Source organism: Molossus molossus, unplaced genomic scaffold (genome assembly GCF_014108415.1).
Source record: "Molossus molossus isolate mMolMol1 unplaced genomic scaffold, mMolMol1.p scaffold_m16_p_11, whole genome shotgun sequence".
Lineage (NCBI taxonomy): Eukaryota > Metazoa > Chordata > Mammalia > Chiroptera > Molossidae > Molossus > Molossus molossus.
Window position 1 is genome coordinate 19,179,575 of NW_023425346.1, and position 25,806 is coordinate 19,205,380.

Sequence of the window (25,806 nt, forward strand, 5' to 3'; positions counted from 1 at the left end):
TCTAGCTCATTGTTCTCTAACCACAATTAATGCACAGTGTTAAAATAGTCATGTAAATGGATGTGGGTAGTATGCACTTCCCCAGAAGAGCTGACAAGAAAAAGATTTTACACTTTATACATTATTTATTATATAGCTATAGTCTATTAAAATTAAATACCACAAACCTGGTATTTAAATACCACTGGCCGGGTGGCTCAGTTGGTTGGAGAACCATCCCATACACCAAAAGGTTGTGGGTTCGACTCCTGGTCAGGACACACACCTAGGTTATGGGTTTGATCCCTGGTTGGGGTATGTATGAGAAGCAACCAATCAATGTTTCCCTCTCACATCTTTCTCTCTCTCTCTCTCTTTCCCTTCCTCTCTCCCTAAAATCAATAAACATATCTTTGGATAAGGATAAAAAAATTAAATACTACAAATAATAAAGGTATGTGCCTCCAAAAATAGCATATCCTATAAGTAACTATATACTCACACAAATGCATTTACTTGAAAACTTATTTTCTTTAAAAATCTTCTTATTGCCCTGGCTGGTTTGGTTCAGCGGTTGGAGCGTCGGCCTGCGGTCCAGAGAGACCCGGGTTCGGTTCCCGCTAAGGGCGCATGCCTTGGTTGCAGTTTGTCCCCAGCCCTGGTTGGGTCGTGCGGGTGGCGGCCACTCAATGTGTCCCTTTAATGTTGATGTTTCTCTCTCTCTTCCTCTCTCTCCCTCCCACTCCATCTGAACAAAAAATGTCCTCAGGTGAGGATAAAAAAAAAAAAAAAGAATAAAGACTGAGAATTTAAAAAAAAAATCTTCTTATCAAGGTTTTCAAATCTAGATAAACTATTAGATATTTATTTTCAAATTCTTCAACATAATTGTTCAAATGATTCAATGAAGAGAGAAGTATTTCTGATATGATGCTGCACAGTACAAAGGAATCTATTATCTAGCAGCCTGCGTCTTGCTGAGTTTGGCACAGATCATACCTAATGGGGGACTGGGCATGAACTATATCTCCTGTTTTCCTCCATTTCAGTGAACAGCATAAACATCGATTTAGGTGACCCAAGCAAGAAACCCAGATTCTACTTCTCCTTCCCCTCCATATTCAGTCAATCACCAATATCTATTGATTCACCATCTTATAACTTTTGAATTATTCCTTTCTTTTCAGTTCAGATGTGGAGAAAAATGTATGAAGAATTCCAAATTAGTAACACCATGAACTAATTATTTCTAGCTGCAGCCCAGGAAAAGAAATATATCGTTCCAAATGATATAAGTGGTTGAGGACAGAGGTTCTAATAGGGAGGAAATGAAAAATGACTAAAAACTAGGGAATTGGGGTGGTGAGGATTGGTCTTCTGCTGCCATTACCTTTGGTAACATGTTCCAATCAGGACTGACTTTTCATCTCTCTTCTAGTCCTTCAAGAATCCTAGGAATTAGGTACCAACTTCCTACTGAGTATCAACACTTCTGACTTCCAACAAGAGTTTCCTGTCACAGTTAGGAAATTATATACACGGTTCTCATATATATTCTTTTCACTTAAACAAGTATTCTGTACTCAGTATTAAGTGCAAAGAAAGATAAGCAAGCTAGCAAACAAAAAACAAGATAGTTAATAACTCTATGAAAAATAACAGTTGTCAAAAAAATATATATAATTATAGTCAACTTTGAAATGTTTGAGTTTTTTTGTTTTTTTTTGGTATGTGCCCCTAGCGGGAACCGAACCTGGGACTCTGGTCCACAGGCCGATGCTCCAACCGCTGAGCCAAACCGGCCAGAGCTTAACTGAGTTATTATATTACATTGTAAACAATGAACACTGATCTAACCAAAAATTATGATAAAAATTATGATATGGGGAAATGAAGCTGGGTAAATATATTGCAAATACTTTCTTCTACTCTGTATTTTGCATTTGCATTTATAAGTGTCTTTCATATTTTATACTTTTGTAAGCACCAAAAGTTTTAGTTTTGAATCCCACGTTTTCCCTTTATTATTATTATTTTTAATCCTCACCCAAGGACATTTTTGCATTTATCTTCAGATAGAGCGGGAGGAAGAGAGAGAGAGAGAGAGAGAGAAAGAGAGAGACATCGATGTGAAAGATAACGTCGACTGGTTGTCACCCACACGACCCCAACCGGGACCGGGGACAAATTACAACCAAGGTATGTGCTTTTAGTGGGAACTGAACTCAGGACTCTCTGGTCTGCCAGCCATCACTCTAACCGCTGAGCCAAACCAGCCAAGGCCCACTTTTTCCCTTTGAAGTCTGTGCTTTTACAGCTGTTGAATTAAAATGTTGCACATATCAAGTTTATATAATGTTATTAACTAATGTTATCTCACTAAGTTTAATAATAAAAGAGTATGCATTTTTGTACCCTATCTAAAAAGAACCTGTTACCCAAAGTTTTGGAATATTTTTATGTATGTATGCTATTACATTTTTTATAAATTAGCTTATATTTATGACTTTGACCTACTTCTAGTTAATTTTTATGTATGGTGTGAAATAATGGTCAAAGCTCATTTTTTTCCTTGAGGATATCCAATTGTCCATTTGTTGAAAAACTATCATTTCCCATTGATAGTTATTTCACCTCCTTTCCTAATATCAATTGACAATCTATGTAAAGGTCTATTTTTGACTCACTTTTCTGGTTCATTAATATAAATGTCTCTCTTTATGCTAATACTACAAATTCTTGATTACTGTAACTTTACAGAAAGTGTTTATATCATATAGTATGAGTTTTCCAACTTTGTTGAGAATTATTTTGGCTATAGTAAGTCCTTTGTATTGTTTCATAAAGTTTACATTCAGGTTGTCAATTTCTACAAAAGAAAAAAAAAAGACTACAGGGACTTTTATTAGCATTGTGTTGAATATATAAATTAATTTATAAAGAACTGGCATTTTAGCAATATTGAATCTTCTGATTTGTGAACATTATCTTATTTAAGTTTGCTTTCCATTATCTAAACAATGTCTTGTAGTTTTCAGTGCATGTATTTTGCTGAATTTATCCTAGGGTAGTTCATGTTTATTGATGCTATTGTAAATTATATTTTAAATTTTTCAATTTCTAATTTTTTATTGTTAGTATATAGAACTACAAATGATTTTTTTATATTGCACATGAATCCTGCTACCTCAATAATGCACCCATTAGTTCTAGTAGCTTGACTGTTCCTAGACTTTCTATGTAGACCATCAGGTTGTCAGTTTTATTTATTTCTTTACAATCTGCATTCCTTTTATTTCTTTTTCTAGCCTTATTACGCAGTTATAAGAAAATGTTGAGCAAAAGTGGTAAGAGCAGTCTCTCTTGTCATGTGCCTGATCTCAGGAGAATAGCATTTAGTGTTTGAGCATTAAGTATGACAGTAATTGTACATTTTTCATAAATTCTTTTTACTGGAACGAGGAAGTCTCTTTTTAGTCCTACTTTGCCAAGACATTTTATCAGGAATGAATGTAATTGGAATAATTTTATAGTTTTCCATTTTCCATCATTAATATGGTGAATTATAGTGATTGATTAATGCAATGTTAAACAAATCTTGGATTGCTGGTATACATTTTTACCTATTGGTGAATTTGATATGCTACTATTCTATTAAGGATTTTCACATTCATGAAGATATTGACCTGTAGTTTTCTCATGATGTGTTTGTCTGGTCTTAGTATCAGGGTAATCCTGGATTCACATAATTACTTGAGAGGTATTTGTTCCTTTTCTGTTTTCTAATATGAGTTCTAGTAGTTAGTTTCAGTTATTAAATTTATACATATTTGGGACTATTATGTGTAATTGATTGAGTTCTTTATCATTACACAAGTCTCCTCTTTTATTTGATAATATTCTTTGATCTGAAGTCTACATTATTTGATATTAACATATCTACTTCAGCTTTCTTTTTAGTATTGTGTACATGATATATCTTCTTTCAGCCATTTATTTTTAACCATTAACTTCATACTTAGAGAGATCTTCTTGTAGATATCATATGCTTTATGCAATCTGACAATTACTGCCTTTTAATTAGTGAGTTTAGATCATTTACACTTAATGTAATTATTGATATAACTGGATTTAAACCTATCATCTTATTAGTTATTTTCTATTTGACCCAGTTGTTCATTTTTCTGACTTCTTTTGGATTAACTTAGAATTTTTTTCTGTCATTCAATTGCTTTATTGTGTCCACTATATATACATTTTAAACTTTTATTCTGAAATAATTTTAGACACACTAGTGGTTGCAAAAATAGAGTTTCTGTGTATTCTTAACCTATCACCTCTATTTATAATTTCTTATATAACCATATTACAATATCAACACCAGGAAAATGACATTGGTACAATAATATTTTACTATCATTAAAATTCTACTGTTTTGAAAATGTTATAAAAATGGTGTCATGGTTCTGGCTGGTTTGATTCAGTGATTAGAGCATCAGCTCTTGAACCAAAGTATTGAAGATTTGATTCCCAGTCAAGGGCATGTACCTGGGTTACAGGTTTGATCCCAGGCCCACGTTGCGGCCTGTGAGGGAGACAACCAATCAATGTGACTCTCTCACATTGTTATTTCTCTCTCTCTTTACCCCCCTCCCTCTCTCCCTTCCACTCTCTCTAAAAATCAGTGGACAAAATATCCTCAGGTAAGAATTAACCAAAGAAAGTTTCATGATCTACATAAACTTTGAGATAGGCTTCTCTCAGTATAATGCTTTTGAGATTCATCCAATTCATTGAGTATGCCATTATACTGATGAAGTATTAAAAGTATAAATCTAAGTTTTCACTTCTCTAGGATAAATATCCAGGACATTTATATTTTTTATGACTACATTTTATCTCCACTACTGGCTTATAGGATGATTAAAAGAATTTTTTTTTTCCAGATACTGTTTTTTTTTTTTTTTTTACTTCTAGCATTTCCATTTTACTGTCTTTATTGTTTTTATATTTCTTCTGAAATTCTCCTTTTCATGTCTGTTCTTTATTTTTTTCTGTTACATCCTTTAACATATTATTCACAGCTTTTTAAAAATTCCTCGTGTAATAGTTCTACAATCTGGGTCATTTCTCCAATTGGCATTATTGATTGTTTTATCTTTTAACCATGGATTTTTTAGAAATTTTTTTATTTCATAATTTCTATTTAATGCCAGAAATTATGTCTAGAAGAACAGGACTGACTGAGATAAATGATGCTTACACCAGAAATGAGCATGCTTATTTTTCTCAGGGTGACAGTATAGGAGGGACTAAGACAATCTAGTCAGTATTGAGTTGCATTTAGCTTCTCTTGTTATATTTACCTTAAAGGCACTACAGACTTTGAATTTCCCTACTTTGTGCTAGTATGTACCAGGGTTTTCTAAGTATCTCAGCTCTATTTTTAGCTTTCATGAGTCCCTGAATGTCTGTACTATAAATAGGTGTCTCTCTTCCCCCAGATTGACCGTGATGATTTCTCAGTGTTCAGTTCATGGTAGGGAGCAGGGGGCTCTAGGGCCTCCTCATACCAGCTCAGTATAAATGCAGGCCCTTTGTTCCAGCTGAGTCTTGAGGATGGGACTTTCCCGCTGTTTCCTCCCCTTTTCCCTGTGGCAACTAAACTATGTTTCATAACTGTGAATGCTCTTGGGCAGGATAGATGTTCCTACTCTCCTCCTGCAGTAACAGATCGCTGTCAAGTGCAAGGCCTTGATTCAACAAAGTTTCCTGCCCAATGTCCAGCAGTGGACAGCTTTTGTTTCTACCCAGCATCCAGAAAACTGAAAACACTGCCAGGAGAAATTAAAGAAGACCTAAATTAAAAGAGAGAGAAAGAGAGATACTCTTTTTATAGATCAGAAGATTCAATACTTAAGAAGTCAATTCTTTTTTTTTTTTTTTAATTCTCACCCAAGGACATGTTCTTATTGATTTTAGAGAGAGAGGAAGGGAAAGGAAGAAAAACATCGATGTAAGAGAAAAACATCAATGTGTTGCCTCCAGCATGTACCCTAACTGGGGATTGACCAGGAATCGAACCTGTGACCGTTTGGTGCATGGGATGATGCTTCAACCAACTGAACCACACCAGCCAGGGCAGAAATCAATTCTTAACATCACCTCATAGCTGTTAGACTGGCTATTATAAAAAAAGACAAGAAATCACAAGTGTTGGTGAGGATGCCCTGAAAAAGAACCTTTGTGCACTGTCGGTGGGAATGAAAATTGGGGCAGTCACTATGGAAAACAGTATGAAGATTCCTTAAAAAATTAGAGCTAGAACTACCATGTGGTCCAGTAATTCCAGTTCTGAATATTTATCAAAAGAAAATAAAAACAGTAACTCGAAACGATATATGCACCCCAAGTTTACTGCATCATTATTTACAATAGCCAAGACATGGAAACAACCTAAGCGTCCATCGATGGATGAATGGATAAAGAAAATGTGGTATATACACACAGTGGAATATTATTCAGCAATAAAATAGGAGATCTTGCCATTTATGACAACATAGAGGGACCTTGAGGGCATTATGCTAAGTGAAATAAGTTAGAGAAAGACAAATACTGTATGATCTCACTTATATGTGGAATCTTAAAAAAAAATACTGAGCTGGCCCAGCCGGCGTGGCCCAGTGGTTGAGCATCGACTCATATATCAAGAGGTTGCCAGTTTGATTCCCTAATTGGGCACATGCCCAGGTTGTGGGCCAATCTATGTTCTCTCTCACTGATGTCTCTCTCTCTCTCTCTCTCCAAAGTCAATAATAATAATAATAATAAATACTGAGCTCATAGATACAAAGAAGAGATTGGTGGTTGCCAGAGGTGTGTGTGTGGAAGGTGGGGGAGGAGGGGTGGAGAAATGGGTGAAGGAGGCCAAAATGTACAAACTTACATTTATAAAGTAGATGGGCCATGAGGATATAATATGTAACATGGTGATTATGTTTAATAATACTGCACTACATTTTCAAAAGTTTCTAAGACAGTGAATCTTAAGGGTTCTCATCATAAGAAAAAATAATCATAAATATATATAGTGATGAATGTTATCTATATTTATTGTGATCATTTTGCCATGTACACAAAATCAAATCATTATGTTGTACACCTGAAACCAAAATAATGTGTGCCAGTTATTCCTCAATTTAAAATAAGTTAATTCTTTCAAAACAATACTAATCAAAATTGTACATACTTAACAAGCTAATATTTAAACTCATAAAGGAAAGCAAAGAATCTACACTAGACAAAACAATTTTGAAAAAAGAATAGAGTAGAAACAGAATATATTATTTCAAGACTTGTTATAAAGATAATCAAGCCACTGAAGTGTTCTGTAAGGTTAGATGTAAGATTAATGAAACAGAATAGAGACTTCAGAAACAGATCTACACACATATATAACCAATTGACTTTTCATAAAGGTACCAAGTTAATTCAATGAGGGGAAAAACAGTCTTTCCGACAAAAAGTGCTGGAACAATGGAAAATCTGTATGCAAACAAAGCAAAAACAAACCCACTCTCCACCCTTACTCTGCACCACATAAACAATAAACTCAAAATACTGCATATACCTACATATATAATCTAAAGTTATAGTACTTTTAGAAGAAAATCTTTGTAAACTTACATTAAGCAAAAATTAATTAGGACTCAAAAGCACAAAATATAAAAGAAAAATTGATAAATTGGACTGTTTAAAATTTTAAAATTTCTGTTCTTTCATTTATTTATTTATTTTTCTTAATCCTTACCTGAGGATATTTTTCCACAAATTTTCTAGATAGAGTGGAAGGGAGGGAGGGTCGGGGAGAGAGACAGACAGACAGACAGACATTGATGTGTCTCTCATGGATTGGTTGCTTCCTGCATGACCCAGACCAGGGTTAGGGATCAAACCCACAGCCCAGGTATATACCCTTAGCCCGAAATTGAAGCTTCAACCCTTTGATCTGTGGGCTGACGCTCTAACCAGTGAGCAAACCAGCCAGGGTGAAATGTCTGTTCTTTCAAGGACAATGTTAAGAAAATAAAAATGGAACCCACAGACTTGGAAGAAATATTTGGAAATGAAATATTTGTTAGATGACTTTGTTTCTAAAATATATAAAGAGCTCTTCTTATAACCCAATATAAACATGGGCTTGATAAGAATAGACATTTTTCAAAAGAAAATGAATGGTTAAAAAGCATATGAAAATATGTTCAAGGTCATCAGTCATTTAGAAAGGACAAATGAAAATAAAAATGAGATCCCACTATATACCAGAATAGCTAAAATTAAAAAGATTGATAGTACCAAGTGAGGACAAAAAATTTAGAACAACTGGAAATCTCATACTTGCCTACAGGAACGCAAAATGGTATATAGGACTTTGGAAAACAATATGAAAGCTTTTTACAAGGGTAAACTTAAATTTTTCATATGACCCAGCAGTCCCATTTCCAGTTATTTACTCAAGGAAAATAAACAATATCCATACGAAGACCTGTATGTGAATGATTATAATAGGCTTATCCATAAGAGCCCAAACTGAGAATACTCCAAAAGGCCATTAATTGGCAAAGGAATTTTGAAAATTGTTATATCCATACATTGGAATATTACTCAACAATACAAGTGAAAAAACTACTGACATGAAAAAACGTGGATCAATATTCAGAAGCTTTACGCTAAGAAGCCAGACATAAGGCTACCATACTATATAATTCCATTTTTGTGACATTCTGGGAAATGCAAAACTCTAGTGATAGACCCAGATCTGTGACTGCTAAGGTCTAGAGGGCTGCATGAAAGGGAAATGACTGCAAATGTATGTAAGGAACTAAGAAGCAAAACAGAGACAGACTCATGGAGGGCAGCCAGACAGCTCTGGTGGAGGGGAGGTGGTGTCGGCAGGGGGCGATGGTGGAGGAATTGAACAAAAATGAAAAAAAAAGAGGAAGAACTCATGGACACGAACAACACAGTGGTGACCAGTGAAGGGGGGTGGGTGGGGGTGGAAGAGGGTATGGGGGAATAAATGGTGATAAAAAAAAAAAAAAGAAACAAAGAATTGAAAAATAAAAGGTACATAAAATAACTTTTATAGGGTAATGAAAATATTCTTTATCGTGATTGTAGTAGTGATTACCTGACTAAATATATTTGTCAAGCCTCGTCAAACTATACATTTTAAAATAACAAATTTCAGCCCAGCCAGTGTAGCTCAGTGGTTGAGTGTTGACCCATGCACCAAGAGGTCCTGGGTTTGATTCCCGGTCAGGGCACATGCTCAAGTTATGGAGGCATGCAGGAGGCAGCCAATCGATGTTCTCTCTCATCAATATTTCCATTTTTCTCCCTCTCCCTTCCTCTCTCTCTCTAAAATCAATAAAGAAAATAAATAAATAAAAAGAACAAATTTCACAGTATGTAAATTATACCCCAATAAACCTCACTTGAAAAAATATGTTATAAAATATTTCAGAATTGGAGAGGGATGCCATCCATTAGGATGTTTAAGTTCCACCGTGCTGGTGAAAACAACAATGCGTGAAGTTTACATGATAGGCTTAATGAGACTTAAAAATCCAAACACTTAAAAATTTTTTTCAATCCTCACCTGAAGATATATTTTTATTGATTTTAGAGGAAGGAGGAGAGATAATGAGAGAGAGAGAGAGAGAGAGAGAAACATCGATATGAGGGAGAAACATTGATCAGTTGCCTCCTGTACTCAACCCAACTGGAGACTGAACCCGCAACCTAGGTATGTGCCCTGACCGGGAATCAAACCCACAACCTTTTGGTGTATGAGATGACACTTCAACCAACTGAGCCACCCAGTCAGGGCCAAAAATCTAACACTTTTTAAACAAACAGAACATGAGCACATCTATCTCTGTAGGGAACTAAAAACATAACACCAATTTAAAATAACTGACAAAATAAAAAAGATTATTTGTAGCAATTATGTAGTAAAACCATGGAAAAAGCTGATAACAAGATGAATATATGCATATAAAGTATAAAACATCATCAAAGTGTACCCTTATATCAGAAAGGATCAAATATATGCATACATATAATGGGGTTCAATATAAAATATATCTAAATTATTTTAATTATAAAGAGTTAAAAAATGAAATAGCAGACATATTACAATATGCAGGTAAGCTGCTTAAGTAAAAACATTAAAATACATTAAATACATTGTATCAAGACATATGATGGCCCAGCAATGAATACCTTGGCAATAGCAGTTTGTTTAAACATGCGCGTAATCAACCCCATAACAGTTTCAGTAGCAACAGAATTCGGAGCTCTCATTAATTTTTCCCACTCTTCAAAGCTGGCATTCAATTCCTATGTGGGAGAAAACAACAATGTTTAGAAATGCAGCATAAGGAACAAAACAGTTCATGCAGCAATGAATCATGTCCTACATTCTTTTTTATATATAAAGATATAAAAAGAAAATTCCCAAAGATGCCAATGTTTTCACTTAAAAACATCAACATGGAGGCAGGTCAGCCACATGTTCACAGCAATGATAGAAAGTAATGACAAGCTGTGGGTGAAAACCAAGCCCTTTGCTATCAAACAACTATAGCTTCCTCTTAAGGGGAAACACTTTATAAAGTAAATATAATTTAACTACATAAGCAAGGAAGAAAATGTATATAATAGCAAAGTATTTTTATAAAATGATATGATCTTACTTAAATAAAATCAAGCATAAAGACTTAGGGATATTAAATAAAAATATAATCATATATTCTCTTTTTTTCTTTCTAATGCTAAAATAGTAGATAAAGTAAATTGGATCATTCTTACTTTTTTTTTTTTTATCCTCACCCGAGGACATTTTTCCATTTTTTGTTCAGGTAGAGTGGAAGGGAGAGAGAGGGACAGAGAGAGAGAGAGAGAGAGAAACATCGATGTGAAAGGAACACATCGAGTGGCTGCCACCCGCACAACCGACCAGGGCCGGGGACAAACTGCAACCGAGGTACGCGCCCTTAGCGGGAACCGAACCCGGGTCTCTCGGAACCGAAGGCCGACACTCTAACCACTGAGCCAAACCGGCCAGGGCGGATCATTCTTACTTTTCAAACAACATATTGCTCAATGTTTACAGACTGTTTACTTTAATATTTCAAAATAAAACAATGCAATAGCTCAGCTGGTGTGGCTCAGTGGTTGAGCGTTGACCCATGCACCAAGAGGTCACCGGTTTGATTCCCTGTCAAGGCACATGCCCAGGTTGTGGGCCAAATCCCCAGGCGGTGGAATGCTGGAGGCAACCAATCAATGTTCTCTCTCATCAATGTTTCTATCTCTCTCTCCCTCTCCATTCCTCTCTCTCTCTCTCTCTAAAAATCAATAAAGAAAACAACAACAACAATGCAATAGTCTTTGTCAACAAAGTTATGTCCAGATTTGAAGAAATTTCAGAGAATATATAAGCATTGCACTACGCAAAATGTATATAAAGATTTGCTAACACACAATTTGGCTTTCTGATATATTTAACTTCATATCTTACAGGATCACAAAGTATTAAGATTTCAAGAACGGGGCTTTATCTAAGTTATTCTAGAGGACAGCTATTCAAACTTAGAAAAAAAACACCTGAGACTTCCGGTCAAGATGGCGGGTAGGTAAATGTGGTATCGCCTCCTTCCACAACATCATCAAAACTGCAACTAAACTACAGAACAACCATCATTCAGAACTGCCTGAAGTCGAGCTGAATGGAAGTCCTACAACTACAGAATTAAAGCAGCCAACAATGAAACTGGTAGGAGGGCGGAGGCGGAGGGGCTGGTCCCACACCCACGGTGGCAGATAAAAATCAGGAGAGACCTCAGCCGGGAAGGTCCTCCCTGAGGACTGAGGGGTCCCTGTCCCACACCAGGCGCCCAGCTCAGGGTTCCAGTGCCAGGAAGAGAATCCCCATAACTTCTGGCTGTAAAAACCAGTGGGAACTGAGGCTGAGGGAGGCTGAGGTTGCTAGAGCCCCAGGCATCTCCTCTTAAAGGGCCCTACAGAGGAAGTAAATGGTCTACAAACCCAGATTGCCAGCTCTGGGTTGACCGTGGAGTTGGATGCCCCCAAATCTCAGGACCTCAGCAAGATCATGGCAGACATCCGGGCCCAGTATGACAAGCTGGCTCGAAAGAACCGAGAGGAGCTAGACAAGTACTGGTCCCAGCAGATTGAGGAGAGCACCACAGTGGTCACCTCGCAGACCGCTGAGATAGGAGCTGCTGAGATGACCCTCACAGAGCTCAAACGTACGGTCCAATCCTTGGAGATCGACCTGGACTCAAGGAGAAATCTGAAGGCCAGTTTGGAGAACAGCATGAGGGAGGTGGAGATGCGCTATGCCATGCAGATGGAACCGCTCAACGGGATCCTGCTGCACCTGGAGTCAGAGCTGGCTCAGACCTGGGCAGATGGGCAGCGCCAGACCCAGGAGTACGAGACCCTGCTGAACATCAAGGTCAAGCTGGAGGCTGAGATTGCCACCTACTGCCGCCTGCTGGAAGAAGGGGAGGACTTCAGTCTTAGTGATGCCCTGGACAGCAGCCACTCCATACAATCTGTCCAAAAGACCACCACCCGCAAGATTGTGGATGGCAAAGTAGTGTCTGAGTTCAACAACACCAAAGTTCTGAGGCGCTAATGGCAGCAGAAGTGGGGCATCCCTTGATGGGGTAGGAGGCCAATAAAAAGTTCAGAGATCACTGAACATTAAAAAATAAATGAATAAAAAAAAGGACCCTACAGACCTACTCTGACTTGCTCCTTCTGGGCTCCAGTGCAGGGGAGGCAGCTTGAAAGGCACCAGAGACACACAGGGGAGAAGTGAGCGGTATGGCCTCGGGATGAGAGCTGAGAGGCAGCTTTCTCTCAGACAGACATGCTGGTTAAGGCCCTTGTTCCTTTGGTGAACCCTTCCCCGGGGTAGCAGACAGGCACCATATCTGGGACTCCAGCAACCTGGCTCACACTGTTTGCCCTGCCCTGGTGACTCCCTAATGCCCTGCCCCTCCCAACTTTTGTGCCCATCTAAGCTGTTTCCAAAGGCTTTACCATAGGATTGGCCTGTCTTAGATCCTGCTTCAGAGTTTCCTAAATTCTCTCAAACAAGCAGCATCTGGTCACAGTGAGCCCCATACCTCTCGTTAAGTGGCCTCAGGCCTGGCACTAGAAGCAGCCAGACTTGATTCACAACTTGGCTTTTCCTGGGCACCTCCAAGCCCAGCACAAGAAGTAGCCATCTTCAGAGCACTTTGTAGCTTATGCCGGGTGGCCCCAGGTAGAACACAGGTGGAGGCTGACCTTGCCACAAAGCCAGCACACCCAGTGGACAGCTTCAGACCACATCAAAGTACCACCACCCAACCACCTCCACAAGTGACACACTCAATGAGTGGACTCAGTAGGTACCAGAACCCTGCTGAAGTAAAACTTGCTCTGTGTGGTGGGCCCCTACACAGCTGATCCTCCAAGGGAGTCAGAGACCAGTGGTCAGTGACACAGCCAGTCCTTGCAACTGATCAGCCTGAGTAAATCCTTCCCATTGACATGCTAACAGCAATCAAGACTCAATTACAACAGAAGGGTGGACAATCCACACAATGGGTGGACCTCGAGGGCCCAGCTGGGGTGATCAGGGAGGCTGTACCACTGGATCCTACAGGACACCTACAACAACAGGCCATTCTATGAAGCCTAAGAGACATAGCAATTCTACCTAATACATAGAAACAATCACAGGGAAGCAGCCAAAATGAGGAGACAAACAAACATGTCCCAAATGAAAAAAAAAGAATAATACTCCAGGAAAAGAACTAAACAAAATGGAGATAAGCAATCAATCAGATGCAGAGTTCAAAACACTGGTTATAAGGTTGTTCAAGGAACTTAGTGACACATTCAAGCAACATAGTGAGACCTTCAAGGAACTTAAGGAGACCTCCAAGGAACTTAGTGAGAACATTGACAACATCAAAAAGGACCAATCAAAAATGAATGATGCACTAATTGCAATAAAGAATAATTTACAGGGAATCAATAGTAGAGTAGGTAATGCCAAGAAGCAAACCATCGATTTGGAATATAAGGAAGCAAAAAACACCCAATCAGAACAGCAAAAAGAAAAAAGAATCCAAAAAAATGTGGATAATGTAAGGAGCCTCTGGGACAACTTCAAGCATGCCAACATTTGCATCATAGGCATGCCAGAAGGGGAAGAGAGAGAGAGAGAGCAAGAAATTGAAAACCTATATGAAATAATAATGACAGAAAACTTCCCTAACTTGGTCAAGGAAACAGACATACAAGTCCAGGAAGCACAGAGAGTCCCAAACAAGATGAACCCGAAGAGGTCCACACCAAGACACATCATTATCAAAATGCCAAAGTTTAAAGACAAAGAGAGAAACTTAAAAACAGCAAGAGAAAAGCAGTTCATTACTTACAAAGGAGCTCCCATAAGGCTGTCAGCTGATTTCTCAAAAGAAACTTTGCAGGCCAGAAAGGAGTGGCAAGAGATATTCAAGGTGATGAAAAGCAATGACCTACAACCAAGATTACTCTATCCAGCAAAGCTATCATTTAGAATTGATGGACATATCAAGAGTTTCTCAGACAAGAGAAAGCTAAAGGAGTTCATTGCCACCAAATCAGTATTAAATGAAATGTTGAAGGGTCTTCTTGAAGAAAAAGAAGATAAAAAATATGAACAATAAAATGGCAATTAATACATATCTTTCAACAATTGAATCTACAAACAAAATGAGCAAGCAGAACAGAAACAGACTCTTAAATACAGAGAACTTTTTGTTGCTTGTCAGATGATCAGGGGCTGAAGGGATGGGTGAAAAAGACGAAGGAATTAAGAAGTACAAATTGATTGTTTGATGAACCTCAAAGGGAAGGGGGGATGGAATGAGATAAACTAAAGAACTTCCATGCATATATGCATAAGCAATGGACACCTACAATAGTGTGGGGAAGGCTGGAGGGGGCGTGATTGGAGTAGAGGGGGTCAATGAGGCGATAGTAGGTGGGACATCTGTTAATACATTCAACAATAAAGACGAGTTTTTAAAAAATCCTACAGAAAGAAACACAACTTCCCTTGCTTCACACTTGATAAATACTTAGAATTCTTAATACTAAATCTGTGTTGTAATTGAAGTGCTTTTTTTCTGTATTCAGTAGAAATATATTTTTTAATCACAAGGGTACTGAATCTTTTCACATTATATGACTAAAATTAAATTCTTCCTGCTCGCTTCTTGAAATAACACAAAGCCAATTCATAGTCTCTATTAATTAAACCTATTTTAAGAAAGCAGACTTTTCCTTCTGTAAAATGTGAAATACGTACAATATTTCTTAGTATAATTTTAAAATGATTTAAAATAAGACTTTCAATCAAAGGGTTCTCACCTTGGCTGCCGCTGATGGAAGGTCAAAAGGAATACGCTGTCTGATTTTAGGGGGCAGCTGGGTTAAAACTTCAGTCTTTAGCCTTCTGATCATTATGTCACTTAATAACTGATGAAGTTCATTAAGATTTGATGCCCCTCTACAATCCCACTGAGGCCTTTTACCAAAATATCTGTCAATAGGAAGAAAAAAACATGTAGCAAAGCTGAATGGTAGAGTAAAAAACCAATTTATCCAATGTGTTATTCCCTTTAATGATAAGAAGCCATGACACTGCTTTTACTGTTACTTTTTAATGCAAATTTATTTCAAAAAGCTCAGCTTGAGAAATAATAATGAATAAGATTATACATAACTCTCTATAGAAAATATTAGTGTCTCAACATACTGTTTATACTGAGTTCATGCAAGGCTGGGATGAATTGGAACTCTGACTACCACTGGCATGTTGGGTGGACTCACACAGGGCGGGCAATGTGTTTAGCAGACATAGCCCTAACCTGGCACTAACCACCAATACACTAGCCAGTCAATAACCAAACCACCTAAAACATCTCCACAGCCTCTAGGAGATAGTATCTCACACGGACAGCAAAGAAAATAAAAATAAATAAATAAAAACCACTCAAACTCACTATGAAAGAGAGAATGGGAGAGGAGAAACAGAGGATAAAATGTTTATAAGTCAATGCAGACAGACAAGTGGTCGCTGACTTAGTAAAAGAAAGGAAGGTAGAACTTAAAATGCGTGCAAAGGGTAACTTATCCCCTGAACCTCTAAGAAGATCAGGAGTTGGAAGGATTAAGCACTGTGGGCAGCTGTTAAGACAAGGGTTGAAATATAAATATTTAGATCTGGTGGATCTACTAAACTTAGGCATTGGGACAGCATTGTGACAACCCAAACACTTCCCCACAAAATTCCCAATCATCTTCTGAGGGCCCATACTATTGAAAATTAGCTGTTAGAGAATAATGAATAAAGGAAAAATTCTTTCTAGGCTATATTATCATTACTAATATTAATAATTAAATAACTATCATTTTAATGGGATTTTGGTGATATTTTAGCTCAAACAGGTGTCAATTTGAGAAAGTTAAAACGTTGACATGAATTTTCATGTTAGCAAGTTTAAAAATTACATGTATTTTGATAGCAAACATACTGGAGTAATACCGACAACATTAAAACATGTACTTGCATGTAGAATTGATTAGAAAAGTACAGTAAATGAGTATGATAAAATGACAGGCACAATTCAGTTGTCATCAATAAGAAATTTACTTGTTTAAAAAGCAACTGCATTAGCATTATAGAAAGATTATAAATAAAATTACTGAAACTAAATCATTAAAATATTTTTATTTTCTTTAATGCTTTATATCCCCATATTTATATTAAAAATTCACACACTAATGAAAATAAAAAAATATTTGCCAATACTCAATTCGGTCACCTATTTTGCCATTCCCAAACATATTTAGGTACATTTTGACCTCACAGGAAAAAAAAAAGTCTAATATTCAAAACTATCAATGATGGGGAAAAGAGACTGGGCTTGCGGGGGGAGGGTGGTGGAAAATGAAATGTTGCAATTAAAATGGATTCTTAAACACACTCTCCATCCAGGTGACATTCTTCAGGTATACAATATGCTTGGCAAAAGTCTTACAGCACAACTGTTCCACACTGGCACAGACAGCACACAGGTACCTTCAAACAGGCCACCATAGGCTCACTGGCCTCCTGCAGGGCACCAATAGCTGTGCTCCAGAAACAAGGGCTTGTTGTGAAGTCAGAGCAATCTAATCAAACATGCCAGCACCAGGCTTGTAAGGATAAGGTCTCTTCACCCCTCCAGGAGAGAGTGTACTACTGAGAGAAGCTTTTGTTGCCTCCTGAGTGATTTACCACTGGTTGATTGCAAGCCCTATGCCCATATGAGCCATGGTTTAGAAATCCTTTCTCCTACCCCCACCCTCTTCTCTTTCAGCTTGAGTCAGACCACTAGAGGTGGCAATGACTCTAGAAAGTGTTGGCAGCACCACATGCTGCTGAACCCCCACCACCAGGTTTGGAGTGCAAAAGGAAATGAGAGGGGGAAGGAGGGCTGGAATAGTTGCCACCTGTAAACAGTTGGTCTCTTGCCATTCAGTTTGATGGTTAGTACACATACTTTTTGGAATATCCTAATCTCTTTAATTCAACAGCTTTATTAAGATATAATTCATAATGAAATAGAGTTCACTCATTTAAAATGTACAATTCAGTGGTTTCTAACATATTCACAGATAGCACAATCATCACTGTGGTAAATATTATGTTTTCATGATTTCGAAAAGGGCCTCCTGTATCCTCTAGCTATCATTCTCTTAACTGCTGTCCTGCCTTCCCAGCACTATGCATCCACTACAGTCGTCCTCACCACTTTGCGCTTTGACTTTCGCGGCTTCACTCTATCATGGTTTTTTTCAAATGTATTCATTAAAAAGGTGATCAAGACAGTGAAAATGATACAGCACGCGCTAGGTTGTCTGAGTCAATTATACATCCCTGTATTACAATTACAATTAAAATTAATGTACGTATGGACTGTAGGCCTATGTATTCGAGCACCCCTGCAAATCCTTCAACGCCAGGTGCAGCCGCTAGACCACTCCTTGTGTGTGGGCAATAACATTTTTCCAAAAAATCGGGTGTGGTGAAACCAAGCCAATCAGAGTGTGCTGTTCACTGATTGGCTATCCTATCCTCTTCCTATCCTGGCCACTGATTGGCTCAGCCTCACGCAAATTTCTCTCATACACGCTTCTACATCGCTACGCATCAGAAGCATCTTTGCTCTTGTGTTAGCGATTTCTGAGAACTTTTATCTAAGTCTCATGATGGCTCCTAAAAGTGCTACTTCTTCTAAGCCTTCTGATGATGAAACTAAGCACTGGAGGAAGATGCTTACCATCCAGGAGAAGGTGAAACTCTTGGATATGATCAAAGACGGCAAGAAAATCGTGGAGGTTGCCCACCATTATAACTTGAATGAGTCTACAGATTGCTCCATCTGTTAAGATGAAAAGAACATCCATGCAACGGCTACTGTCTCTTTCAACAAGGAAGCAAAGCGTATTGTGATAAGTCGTAATAAGTTCACTGTGAAAACGGAGTCAGCCCTAGCCATTTGGATCAGCGACAGCCACAAGAAAAACATTCTGTCGGATTTGCTGGTCATCCAGGAGAAGGTGAGACAGCTCTATCAGTGCTTTATGGCAAATGAACCTCAATCAGGACCCTCTTCTGCAACATTCATGGATTTCCCGGCGAGCAAGGGTTGGTTCAAGAAGTTCCAGAAGGGGTAACATCTGAAGAGTGTCGTTCTTCATGGAGAAGCTGCTTCTGCAGACCAGCCTGCAGCAGAGGACTATGTGAACAACACGTTCCAGAAGATCCTTGAGGAGGGCGAGTATCATCCAGAACACGTGTTCAATATGGACGAAACAGAACTGTTCTGGAAAAGAAGGCCTTCCCAGACATTCATTTTCAAGGATGAGGCCTAGGTCCGTGGTTTCAAGGCATATAAGGATCACGTGACTATCGTATGTGTGGAAATGCTGAGGGATTTTTGCTCAAGCCTGCTCTTATGTACAAGGCCAAGAACCCTAGGGCCCTGAAGAGTAAAAACAAGAACCTGCGGCCAGTGCATTGGATGCAGAATGACAAAGGCTGGATCATGGAGCAGCTGTCATCGGACTGGTTCCACGAGTGCTTCATCCCCCAAGTCAAGCTGTATTTCACGGAGAAGGGACTTGAGTTTAATGTCCTTCTCCTTGTGGACAATGCTGGAGGTCATGCGCAAGACCTATCCTATGACGGTGTGCGGATTAGTTACTTCCTCTCAACACCACTTCACTGATCCAGTCCATGGATCAAGGCATTATTTGCGCATTCATGTCCCTCTACACGCGAAACACCCTGCAGCACCTCGTCAAAGGCATGGACCTTGAGGAGAACTTATTGCTGAAGGAGTGCTGGTGGCAGTATAACATTGCAACCTGCCTGAAGAACATCTAGGCCATGTTGAAGGACATAAAGATGGAGACCATGAAGGTCAGCTGGAGATGTTGTGACCTGAAATTGTCCACGACTACAGAGGATTCACCCCAGAGGATATAAGCAACTCGGCAGTGGATAAGGCAGTTAGCTAGCCCAGATGCTGGGAGGAGAAGGTTTCACGGATAATGACCTGTGATGACGTGGATGAGCTGCTGGAGACACATTCGGATCCCTTAACTGACGAGGAGATGACTAAGTCTGTGAGTGAGGAGGAGGAAGAGCAGCCAGAGGTTCCTGGGGGTCAGGAGGAAGAAGTTGGCCTTACACTTGAGCATCTCTCGCAAGTCGTGAGTACTATTAAGGTAGTAAAGGACATGACTGGCGAATGGGACCCACAAATGATGTGTGCATTGCAGTTCTGGAATGCACTTGATGGAGCGATAGAACCCTACAAAAGCCTCCTCATGTGTATGAAAAGACAGCGCCAGCAATTGCCTACCACGATGTTCTTCAGCACCCAGACACCCACTGCCCACTCCTAGTTCTCCTTCAGCAGAAGAGGACAACGATGCACCTACTGAAGATATTGCACCACCTGAAGACTCTCCTACTGAGGTCATGGCTTCAGAGGAGCAGTAACCTTGCTCTTCTTTGCTGTGCAGTACATCTCTTCATCTTCATCGCTTCATCATCGAACAAGTTACACTATTTTCATAAGTTAGTGGTTGTGTGTAAGAACTGTGTGTGTGTGTAACTAAATGTAAAATAATAATATGATATTTGTAACGTCTAATATATCTTATTTTCTCTTATTTTGTCTAATATATTGGGTAATACAAGTATAATGGTGACTAAAGGGTATTGTTTCATGTTTAGAGGGTTCTAATAATGTTAAAAACATATTTAGAAGGTCGTAAACAGGTTTTCTATGCTCTAACTGCAAAAATATTCGATTTATAAATAAAGAATCCTACTTCACGGAAATTCATTTCTTGCGGTAGAGTCTGGAACTGATTAACCGTGATAAAGATTTCCCTATTCTGAACTTCCATATACATGAATCACGTAGTATGTAGTCTTTTGTGACCGACTTCTTTCACTTAGCATAATATTACCAAGGTTCATCCATGTTGTAAATGTATTAGTACTTTCTTTTAAGGCTCAAGGATATTCCAATGTGTGAATATATCACATTTTGTTTATCCATTTATCTGTTGAAAGAGATTTTGATTGTTTCCAACTTTTGGCTTTTATGAATAATGCTGCTATGAACATTCATACACAAGTTTTTGTGTGGGCACAAATTTTCATTCCTTGCAGGCATATACCCAAGAGTTGAATGGCTAGGTCATATGGTAATTCTTAATCATTTGAAGAAGTGCCAGTTTGTTTTTCAAAGCAGCTGGACCTGTTTACATTCCAACCAGCAGTGCTCAAGGGGTTCCAACTTCTCCATGTCTTTGCCAACACTTGTTATCCAACTTTATAGTTTTAGCCATCCCAGAAGGTGTGAAGTGATATCTCACTGAGGCTTTGATTTGCATTTCCCTGATGACTAATTGATGGCAAGAAGTTTTTCATTTGCTTGTTCACAATCTGTATATCTTTGTTAGAGAAATGTCAAGTAAGGAGCTTAGAAGTTGCCACTCCATCCTAACAAGAAAAAAATCTAAACAAATTGAAAAATCAACAACTCTTCTTAGGTTTTTCAGAGAAGTGAGGTCACAGGGCAAACCACTACCCCTCACGCTGTACAAAGTAGCAGCTATATGGTTTAGGGTAGAATTAACCACAAAGGAAACAATTTCTAACAACCTATATATAATTAACAACAAAATTCCAACTGTCTCCAAAGAAGTTATCAAACATGAACCTTTGAAATTAATATAGACTTTCTCAGATTTACAAAGTAAAAATTATTTCTTCTTTTCTAAATAAAAATAAACACAAACTTCTTTTACTTTTCTTTTTGATAATATATAATAAAAAAGGCACTTTCCAATGGGTACTTAATGTTAGTTTAGGATGATAAAATAGTAATGAAAATGTTATGTCTACTCAAAATATGTGACCAAGAACATGCATGCTTATCTGTATTCATGAACACATACATGAACACACACATACAAACACCCACACACACACACCTAGTTAACTTTGGAAATTACCTCAAGACATGTTTATCCCTCACCCGAGGACGTGTTTATTGATTTTAGAGAGAGGAAGGAAGATAGAGAGAGAAACATCAATGTAAGAAATATCAATAAATTGCCTCCTACATGGGTCCTGCAGGGAATGAACCCAAAACCTAGCTATGTGCCCTGCCTGGGGATCAAACTGGCAACCTTTTGGTGCACAGGATGATGCTCCAACCAACTGAGCCACCCAGCCAGGGCAAACCCTTAACTTTTTTTTATTTTTATTTCTCACCTGAGGATATTTTTCCATTTATCTTCAGATACAGTGGGAGGGAGGCAGGGAGAGAGAGAGAGAGAAACATTCATGTGAGAGAGACACATAAACTGGTCACCTCCCACAAAACCCCAACCAGGGGCAGGGACTGAACCACAACCAAGGTACGTGTCCTTGACGGGAATTGAACCCACGACTCTTTGGTCCATGGGCAGATGCTCCAACTGCTGAGCCAAAGCAGTCAGGGTCCAAAACTTTTTTTTTTAAAACTTATCTTTACTGTTGAATATATTACAGATGTTCCTCATTTTCCCCTACTGAACCCCTCCTCCCCACTTCCACCCCCTTCCTGCCTTTAACCACACTGTTGTCTGTGTCCACTGTTTATGCATATATACATATAAGTTCTTTGGTTTATTTCTTCCCACTCCCCAACCTTCCTTCCCTTTGAGGTTTGTCAGTCTAACAACCAGTTTGTAGTTTTGTTTTTTGGTACGTGCCCCCAGTGGGAACCAAACCCGGGACTCTCTGGTCCACAGTCTGACGCTCCAACCGCTGAGCCAAACCGGCTAGGGCCCAATATGTACTTCTTAATCCCTTCACCTTTTTCACCCACTCCCCCAACACCCTCCCATCTGGCAATCAACAAAATGTTCTCTGTGTCTATGAAAATGTTTCTGTTCTGCGTATTCATTTTGTTTGTAGATTCAATTGTTGATAGATATGTATTCATTGCCATTTTGTTTGTTCATATTTTTTATCTTTTTCTTCAAGAAGACCCTTCAACGTTTCATATAATAATGGTTTGGTGGTGATGAACTCCTTTAGCTTTTCCTTGTCTGGGAAACTCTTTATATGGCTATTGATTCTAAATGATAGCTTTGCAGGATAGAGTAATCTTGGTTGTAGGTCATTGCTTTTCATCACCTTGAATATCTCTTGCCATACCTTTCTGGCCTGCAAAGTTTCTTTTGAGAAATCAGCTGACAGTCTTATGGGAACGCACTTGTAGGTAACTAACTGCTTTTCTCTCGCTGCTTTTAAGATTCTCTCTTTGTCTTGAGTCTTCTGCATTTTGATGATGATGTGTCTTGGTGTGGGCTCTTGGGGTTCATCTTGTTTGGGACTCTCTGTGCTTCCTGGACTTCGTCTGTTTCCTTCACCAAGTTAGGGAAGTTTTCTGCCATTACTGTTTCAAATAGGTTTTCCATTTCTTGTTCTCTCTCTTCTCCTTCTGGCACCCCCAAGATGCAAATGTTGGCATGCTTGAAGTTGTCCCAGAGGCTCCTTACACTAGCCTCATTTTTTTGGATTCTTTTTTCTTTTTGCTGTTCTGATTGGGTGTTTATTGCCTCCTTATATTCCAAATCGATGGTTTGCTTCTTGGCTTTACCTATCTGTGTAAATTATTCTTTATTTCAGTTAGTGCATCCTTCATTTCTGACTGGTCCTTTTTTATGCCCTTCAGTCCCTCACTAAGTTCACTAAGGTTCTCACTAAGTTCATTGAGCATCCTTATAAGCAGTGTTTTGAACTCTGCATCTGTTAGGTTGCTTATCTCCATTTCGCTTAGTTCTTTTCCTGGAGTTTTGTTATGTTCTTTCATTTGGGACCTGTTTCTTTGTCTCCTCATTTTGGCTGCCTCCCTGTGTTTGTTTCTATGTATTACTTAATGAGAGGTGTGGGGCTTGCTGAGACTAGATGCTGCTTGTTTGAAAACCTTTAAGAAAACCTGAAGCAGGATCCAAGACAGGCCACTCCTATAGTAAAGCAACTGTCAACAGCTTGGGTGGGCCTGAAAGCTGGGTCGGGCGGGGCCTCAGGGAATCACCAGGGCGGGGCAAACAGTGTGAGCCAAGTTGTTGGAGTCCCAGATATGGCAGCTGTCTGCCACCCCAGGGAAGGGCTCACCAAAGGAACAAAGACCTCTGACAGCAGGTCTGTCCAGGAGAAAGCTGCCTCTCCAGTTCTGTCACCAATGCCAAACAACTCATTTCTTCCCCATATGTCTCTGGTGCCTTTCCAGTTGCCTCCCCTATGCTGGAGCCTAGAGGGTGTGAGTCCGAGTAAGTTCGTGCACGGGCCCTTTAAGAGAAGCAGCATGGGGCTCCAGCAGCCTCAGCCTTGCTCAGCCTCAGTTCCCACTGGTTTTTCCAGCCAGAAGTGATGGGGACTTCTCTCTTGGTACTGGGACCCTGAGCTGGGAGCCTGGTGTAGGACAGGGCCCCTCAGTCCTCAGGGAGGACCTTCCCAGTGGAGGTGTCCCTCCTGATTTTTGTCCACCACATGTGGGTGTGGGACCAGCTCGTCCACCTCTGCCCCTCCTACCAGTCTCCATGTGGCTGCTTCTTTCATCTCGTAGTTGTAGGACTTCCATTCAGCTTGATTTCAGCTGATTTTGAATCATGGTTGTTCTGTAGTTTAGTTGTAACTTTGATGTGGTTGTGGGAGGACCCGATACTGCATTTTCCATAACTTTTTTTTAAGTTAACTTCCCATGTCCCTCTATGACAATCTCTTCCTCCCATCTCCAGCTCCTGGGAAACGCTAATTTATTTTCTGCTCCTATAGTTTTGCACATTCCAGAATAGTATATTCTGCATGTAGCCTTTTAAATCTGATTTCTTTCACTTAGTATTTGAGATTCATCTATGTTGTTAAGTGCATGAGTAATTCATCCTTTTTATTGCTGAGTAATATATTCCATGGATATATCACAATTGTTTGTGCATTCACCAGGTAAAGGACATCTGGATCACTTCAAGGTACAGGTAACTACAAATAAGCTGCTATAAACATTTCCATACAGATTTTTTAGTGAATATATGTTTTCATTTATCTTGACTAAATAAATACCCAAAGTGGGATTGCTAGTTTGTATGGTAAATATATGTTTAACTTTATAAGAAATTGGCATACTGGTTTCCAAAGTTCCTATACCATTCTGCATTCTACTATCAATGTACATGATTTCCAATTGTTCAGCATTGATAATACATTTGGTATTATCAGTTTGTAAAAATTTTATCTATTTTAGTGCAGATGTACTGGTATTTCATTGTGGTTTTAACTAGCATTTCTCTAATGACTAATGGGTTGAGCATCTTTTCAAGTGCTTATTTGACCTCCACATGTCTTCTTAGACGATGTCCTCTAACTCTATCAAAAATTAACATTTTTTTGTTTTATTTTTGAGTTTTGAAAGATTTCATATTTTTAAATCATATTCATAAATTCCTTTTGTATATTTATACGTATATATAAACATATATTCCTTTATTAAACATGTGCTTTACAAAATTTTCTTCTAGTCTGTGACTTGTCCATTCATTCTCTTAACAGTGTCTTTGGAAGAGATATTTTCAATTTTGACGAAGTAAAATTATTTTTGTCCTTTATGGTTCATGTGTTTTGAGTCTTACATAAAAATGTTTGCCTAACCTAACATTTGCCTTACAAGCCAAATTTAACTGATTTTTTTTTCAATTTTTTAATTGTGGTAAAAAGCCATAACATAAAATTTACCATCTTAACCATTTTAAGTGAACATTTCAGCAGTATTAAATACATTCATATTATTGTATAACCATCACCCTTTTTTCATCTTTTGAACTGAAATGCCATACCTATTAAACACTAACTCCTCATTGCTCTCTACCCCTCGTCCTGACAACTACCATTCTATGTTCTGGTTGTAATTTTCAATACTCTAAGTACCTCATATAAATGGAACCATACAGAATTTGTTTTCTGGAGACTGGCTTATTGCATTTAGTCCTCAAGGTTCATACATGTTGCAGCATATGTCAGAATTTCCTTCCTTTTTAAGGCTAAATAGTATTCAATTGTATTATAAGCCA

General features: G+C 38.6%; 1 protein-coding gene across 3 annotated transcripts in view; it reads right to left on the reverse strand.

The window, feature by feature from the left end:
- ZRANB3 (zinc finger RANBP2-type containing 3) overlaps positions 1-25,806 on the reverse strand; it is a 272,667-nt gene that overhangs the window by 70,242 nt on the left and 176,619 nt on the right. For 2 of the 3 annotated variants that reach the window (XM_036254751.1, XM_036254750.1), the window contains exons 7-8: positions 15,487-15,658; positions 10,267-10,383 (exon numbers count right to left, since the gene is read on the reverse strand). In XM_036254751.1, coding sequence (XP_036110644.1) covers positions 10,267-10,383; positions 15,487-15,658 — 289 coding nt within the window. Of the gene's footprint in view, positions 1-10,266; positions 10,384-12,321; positions 12,555-15,486; positions 15,659-25,806 lie in introns of those variants that run through there. The other variant, XM_036254752.1, reaches the window with a different exon arrangement.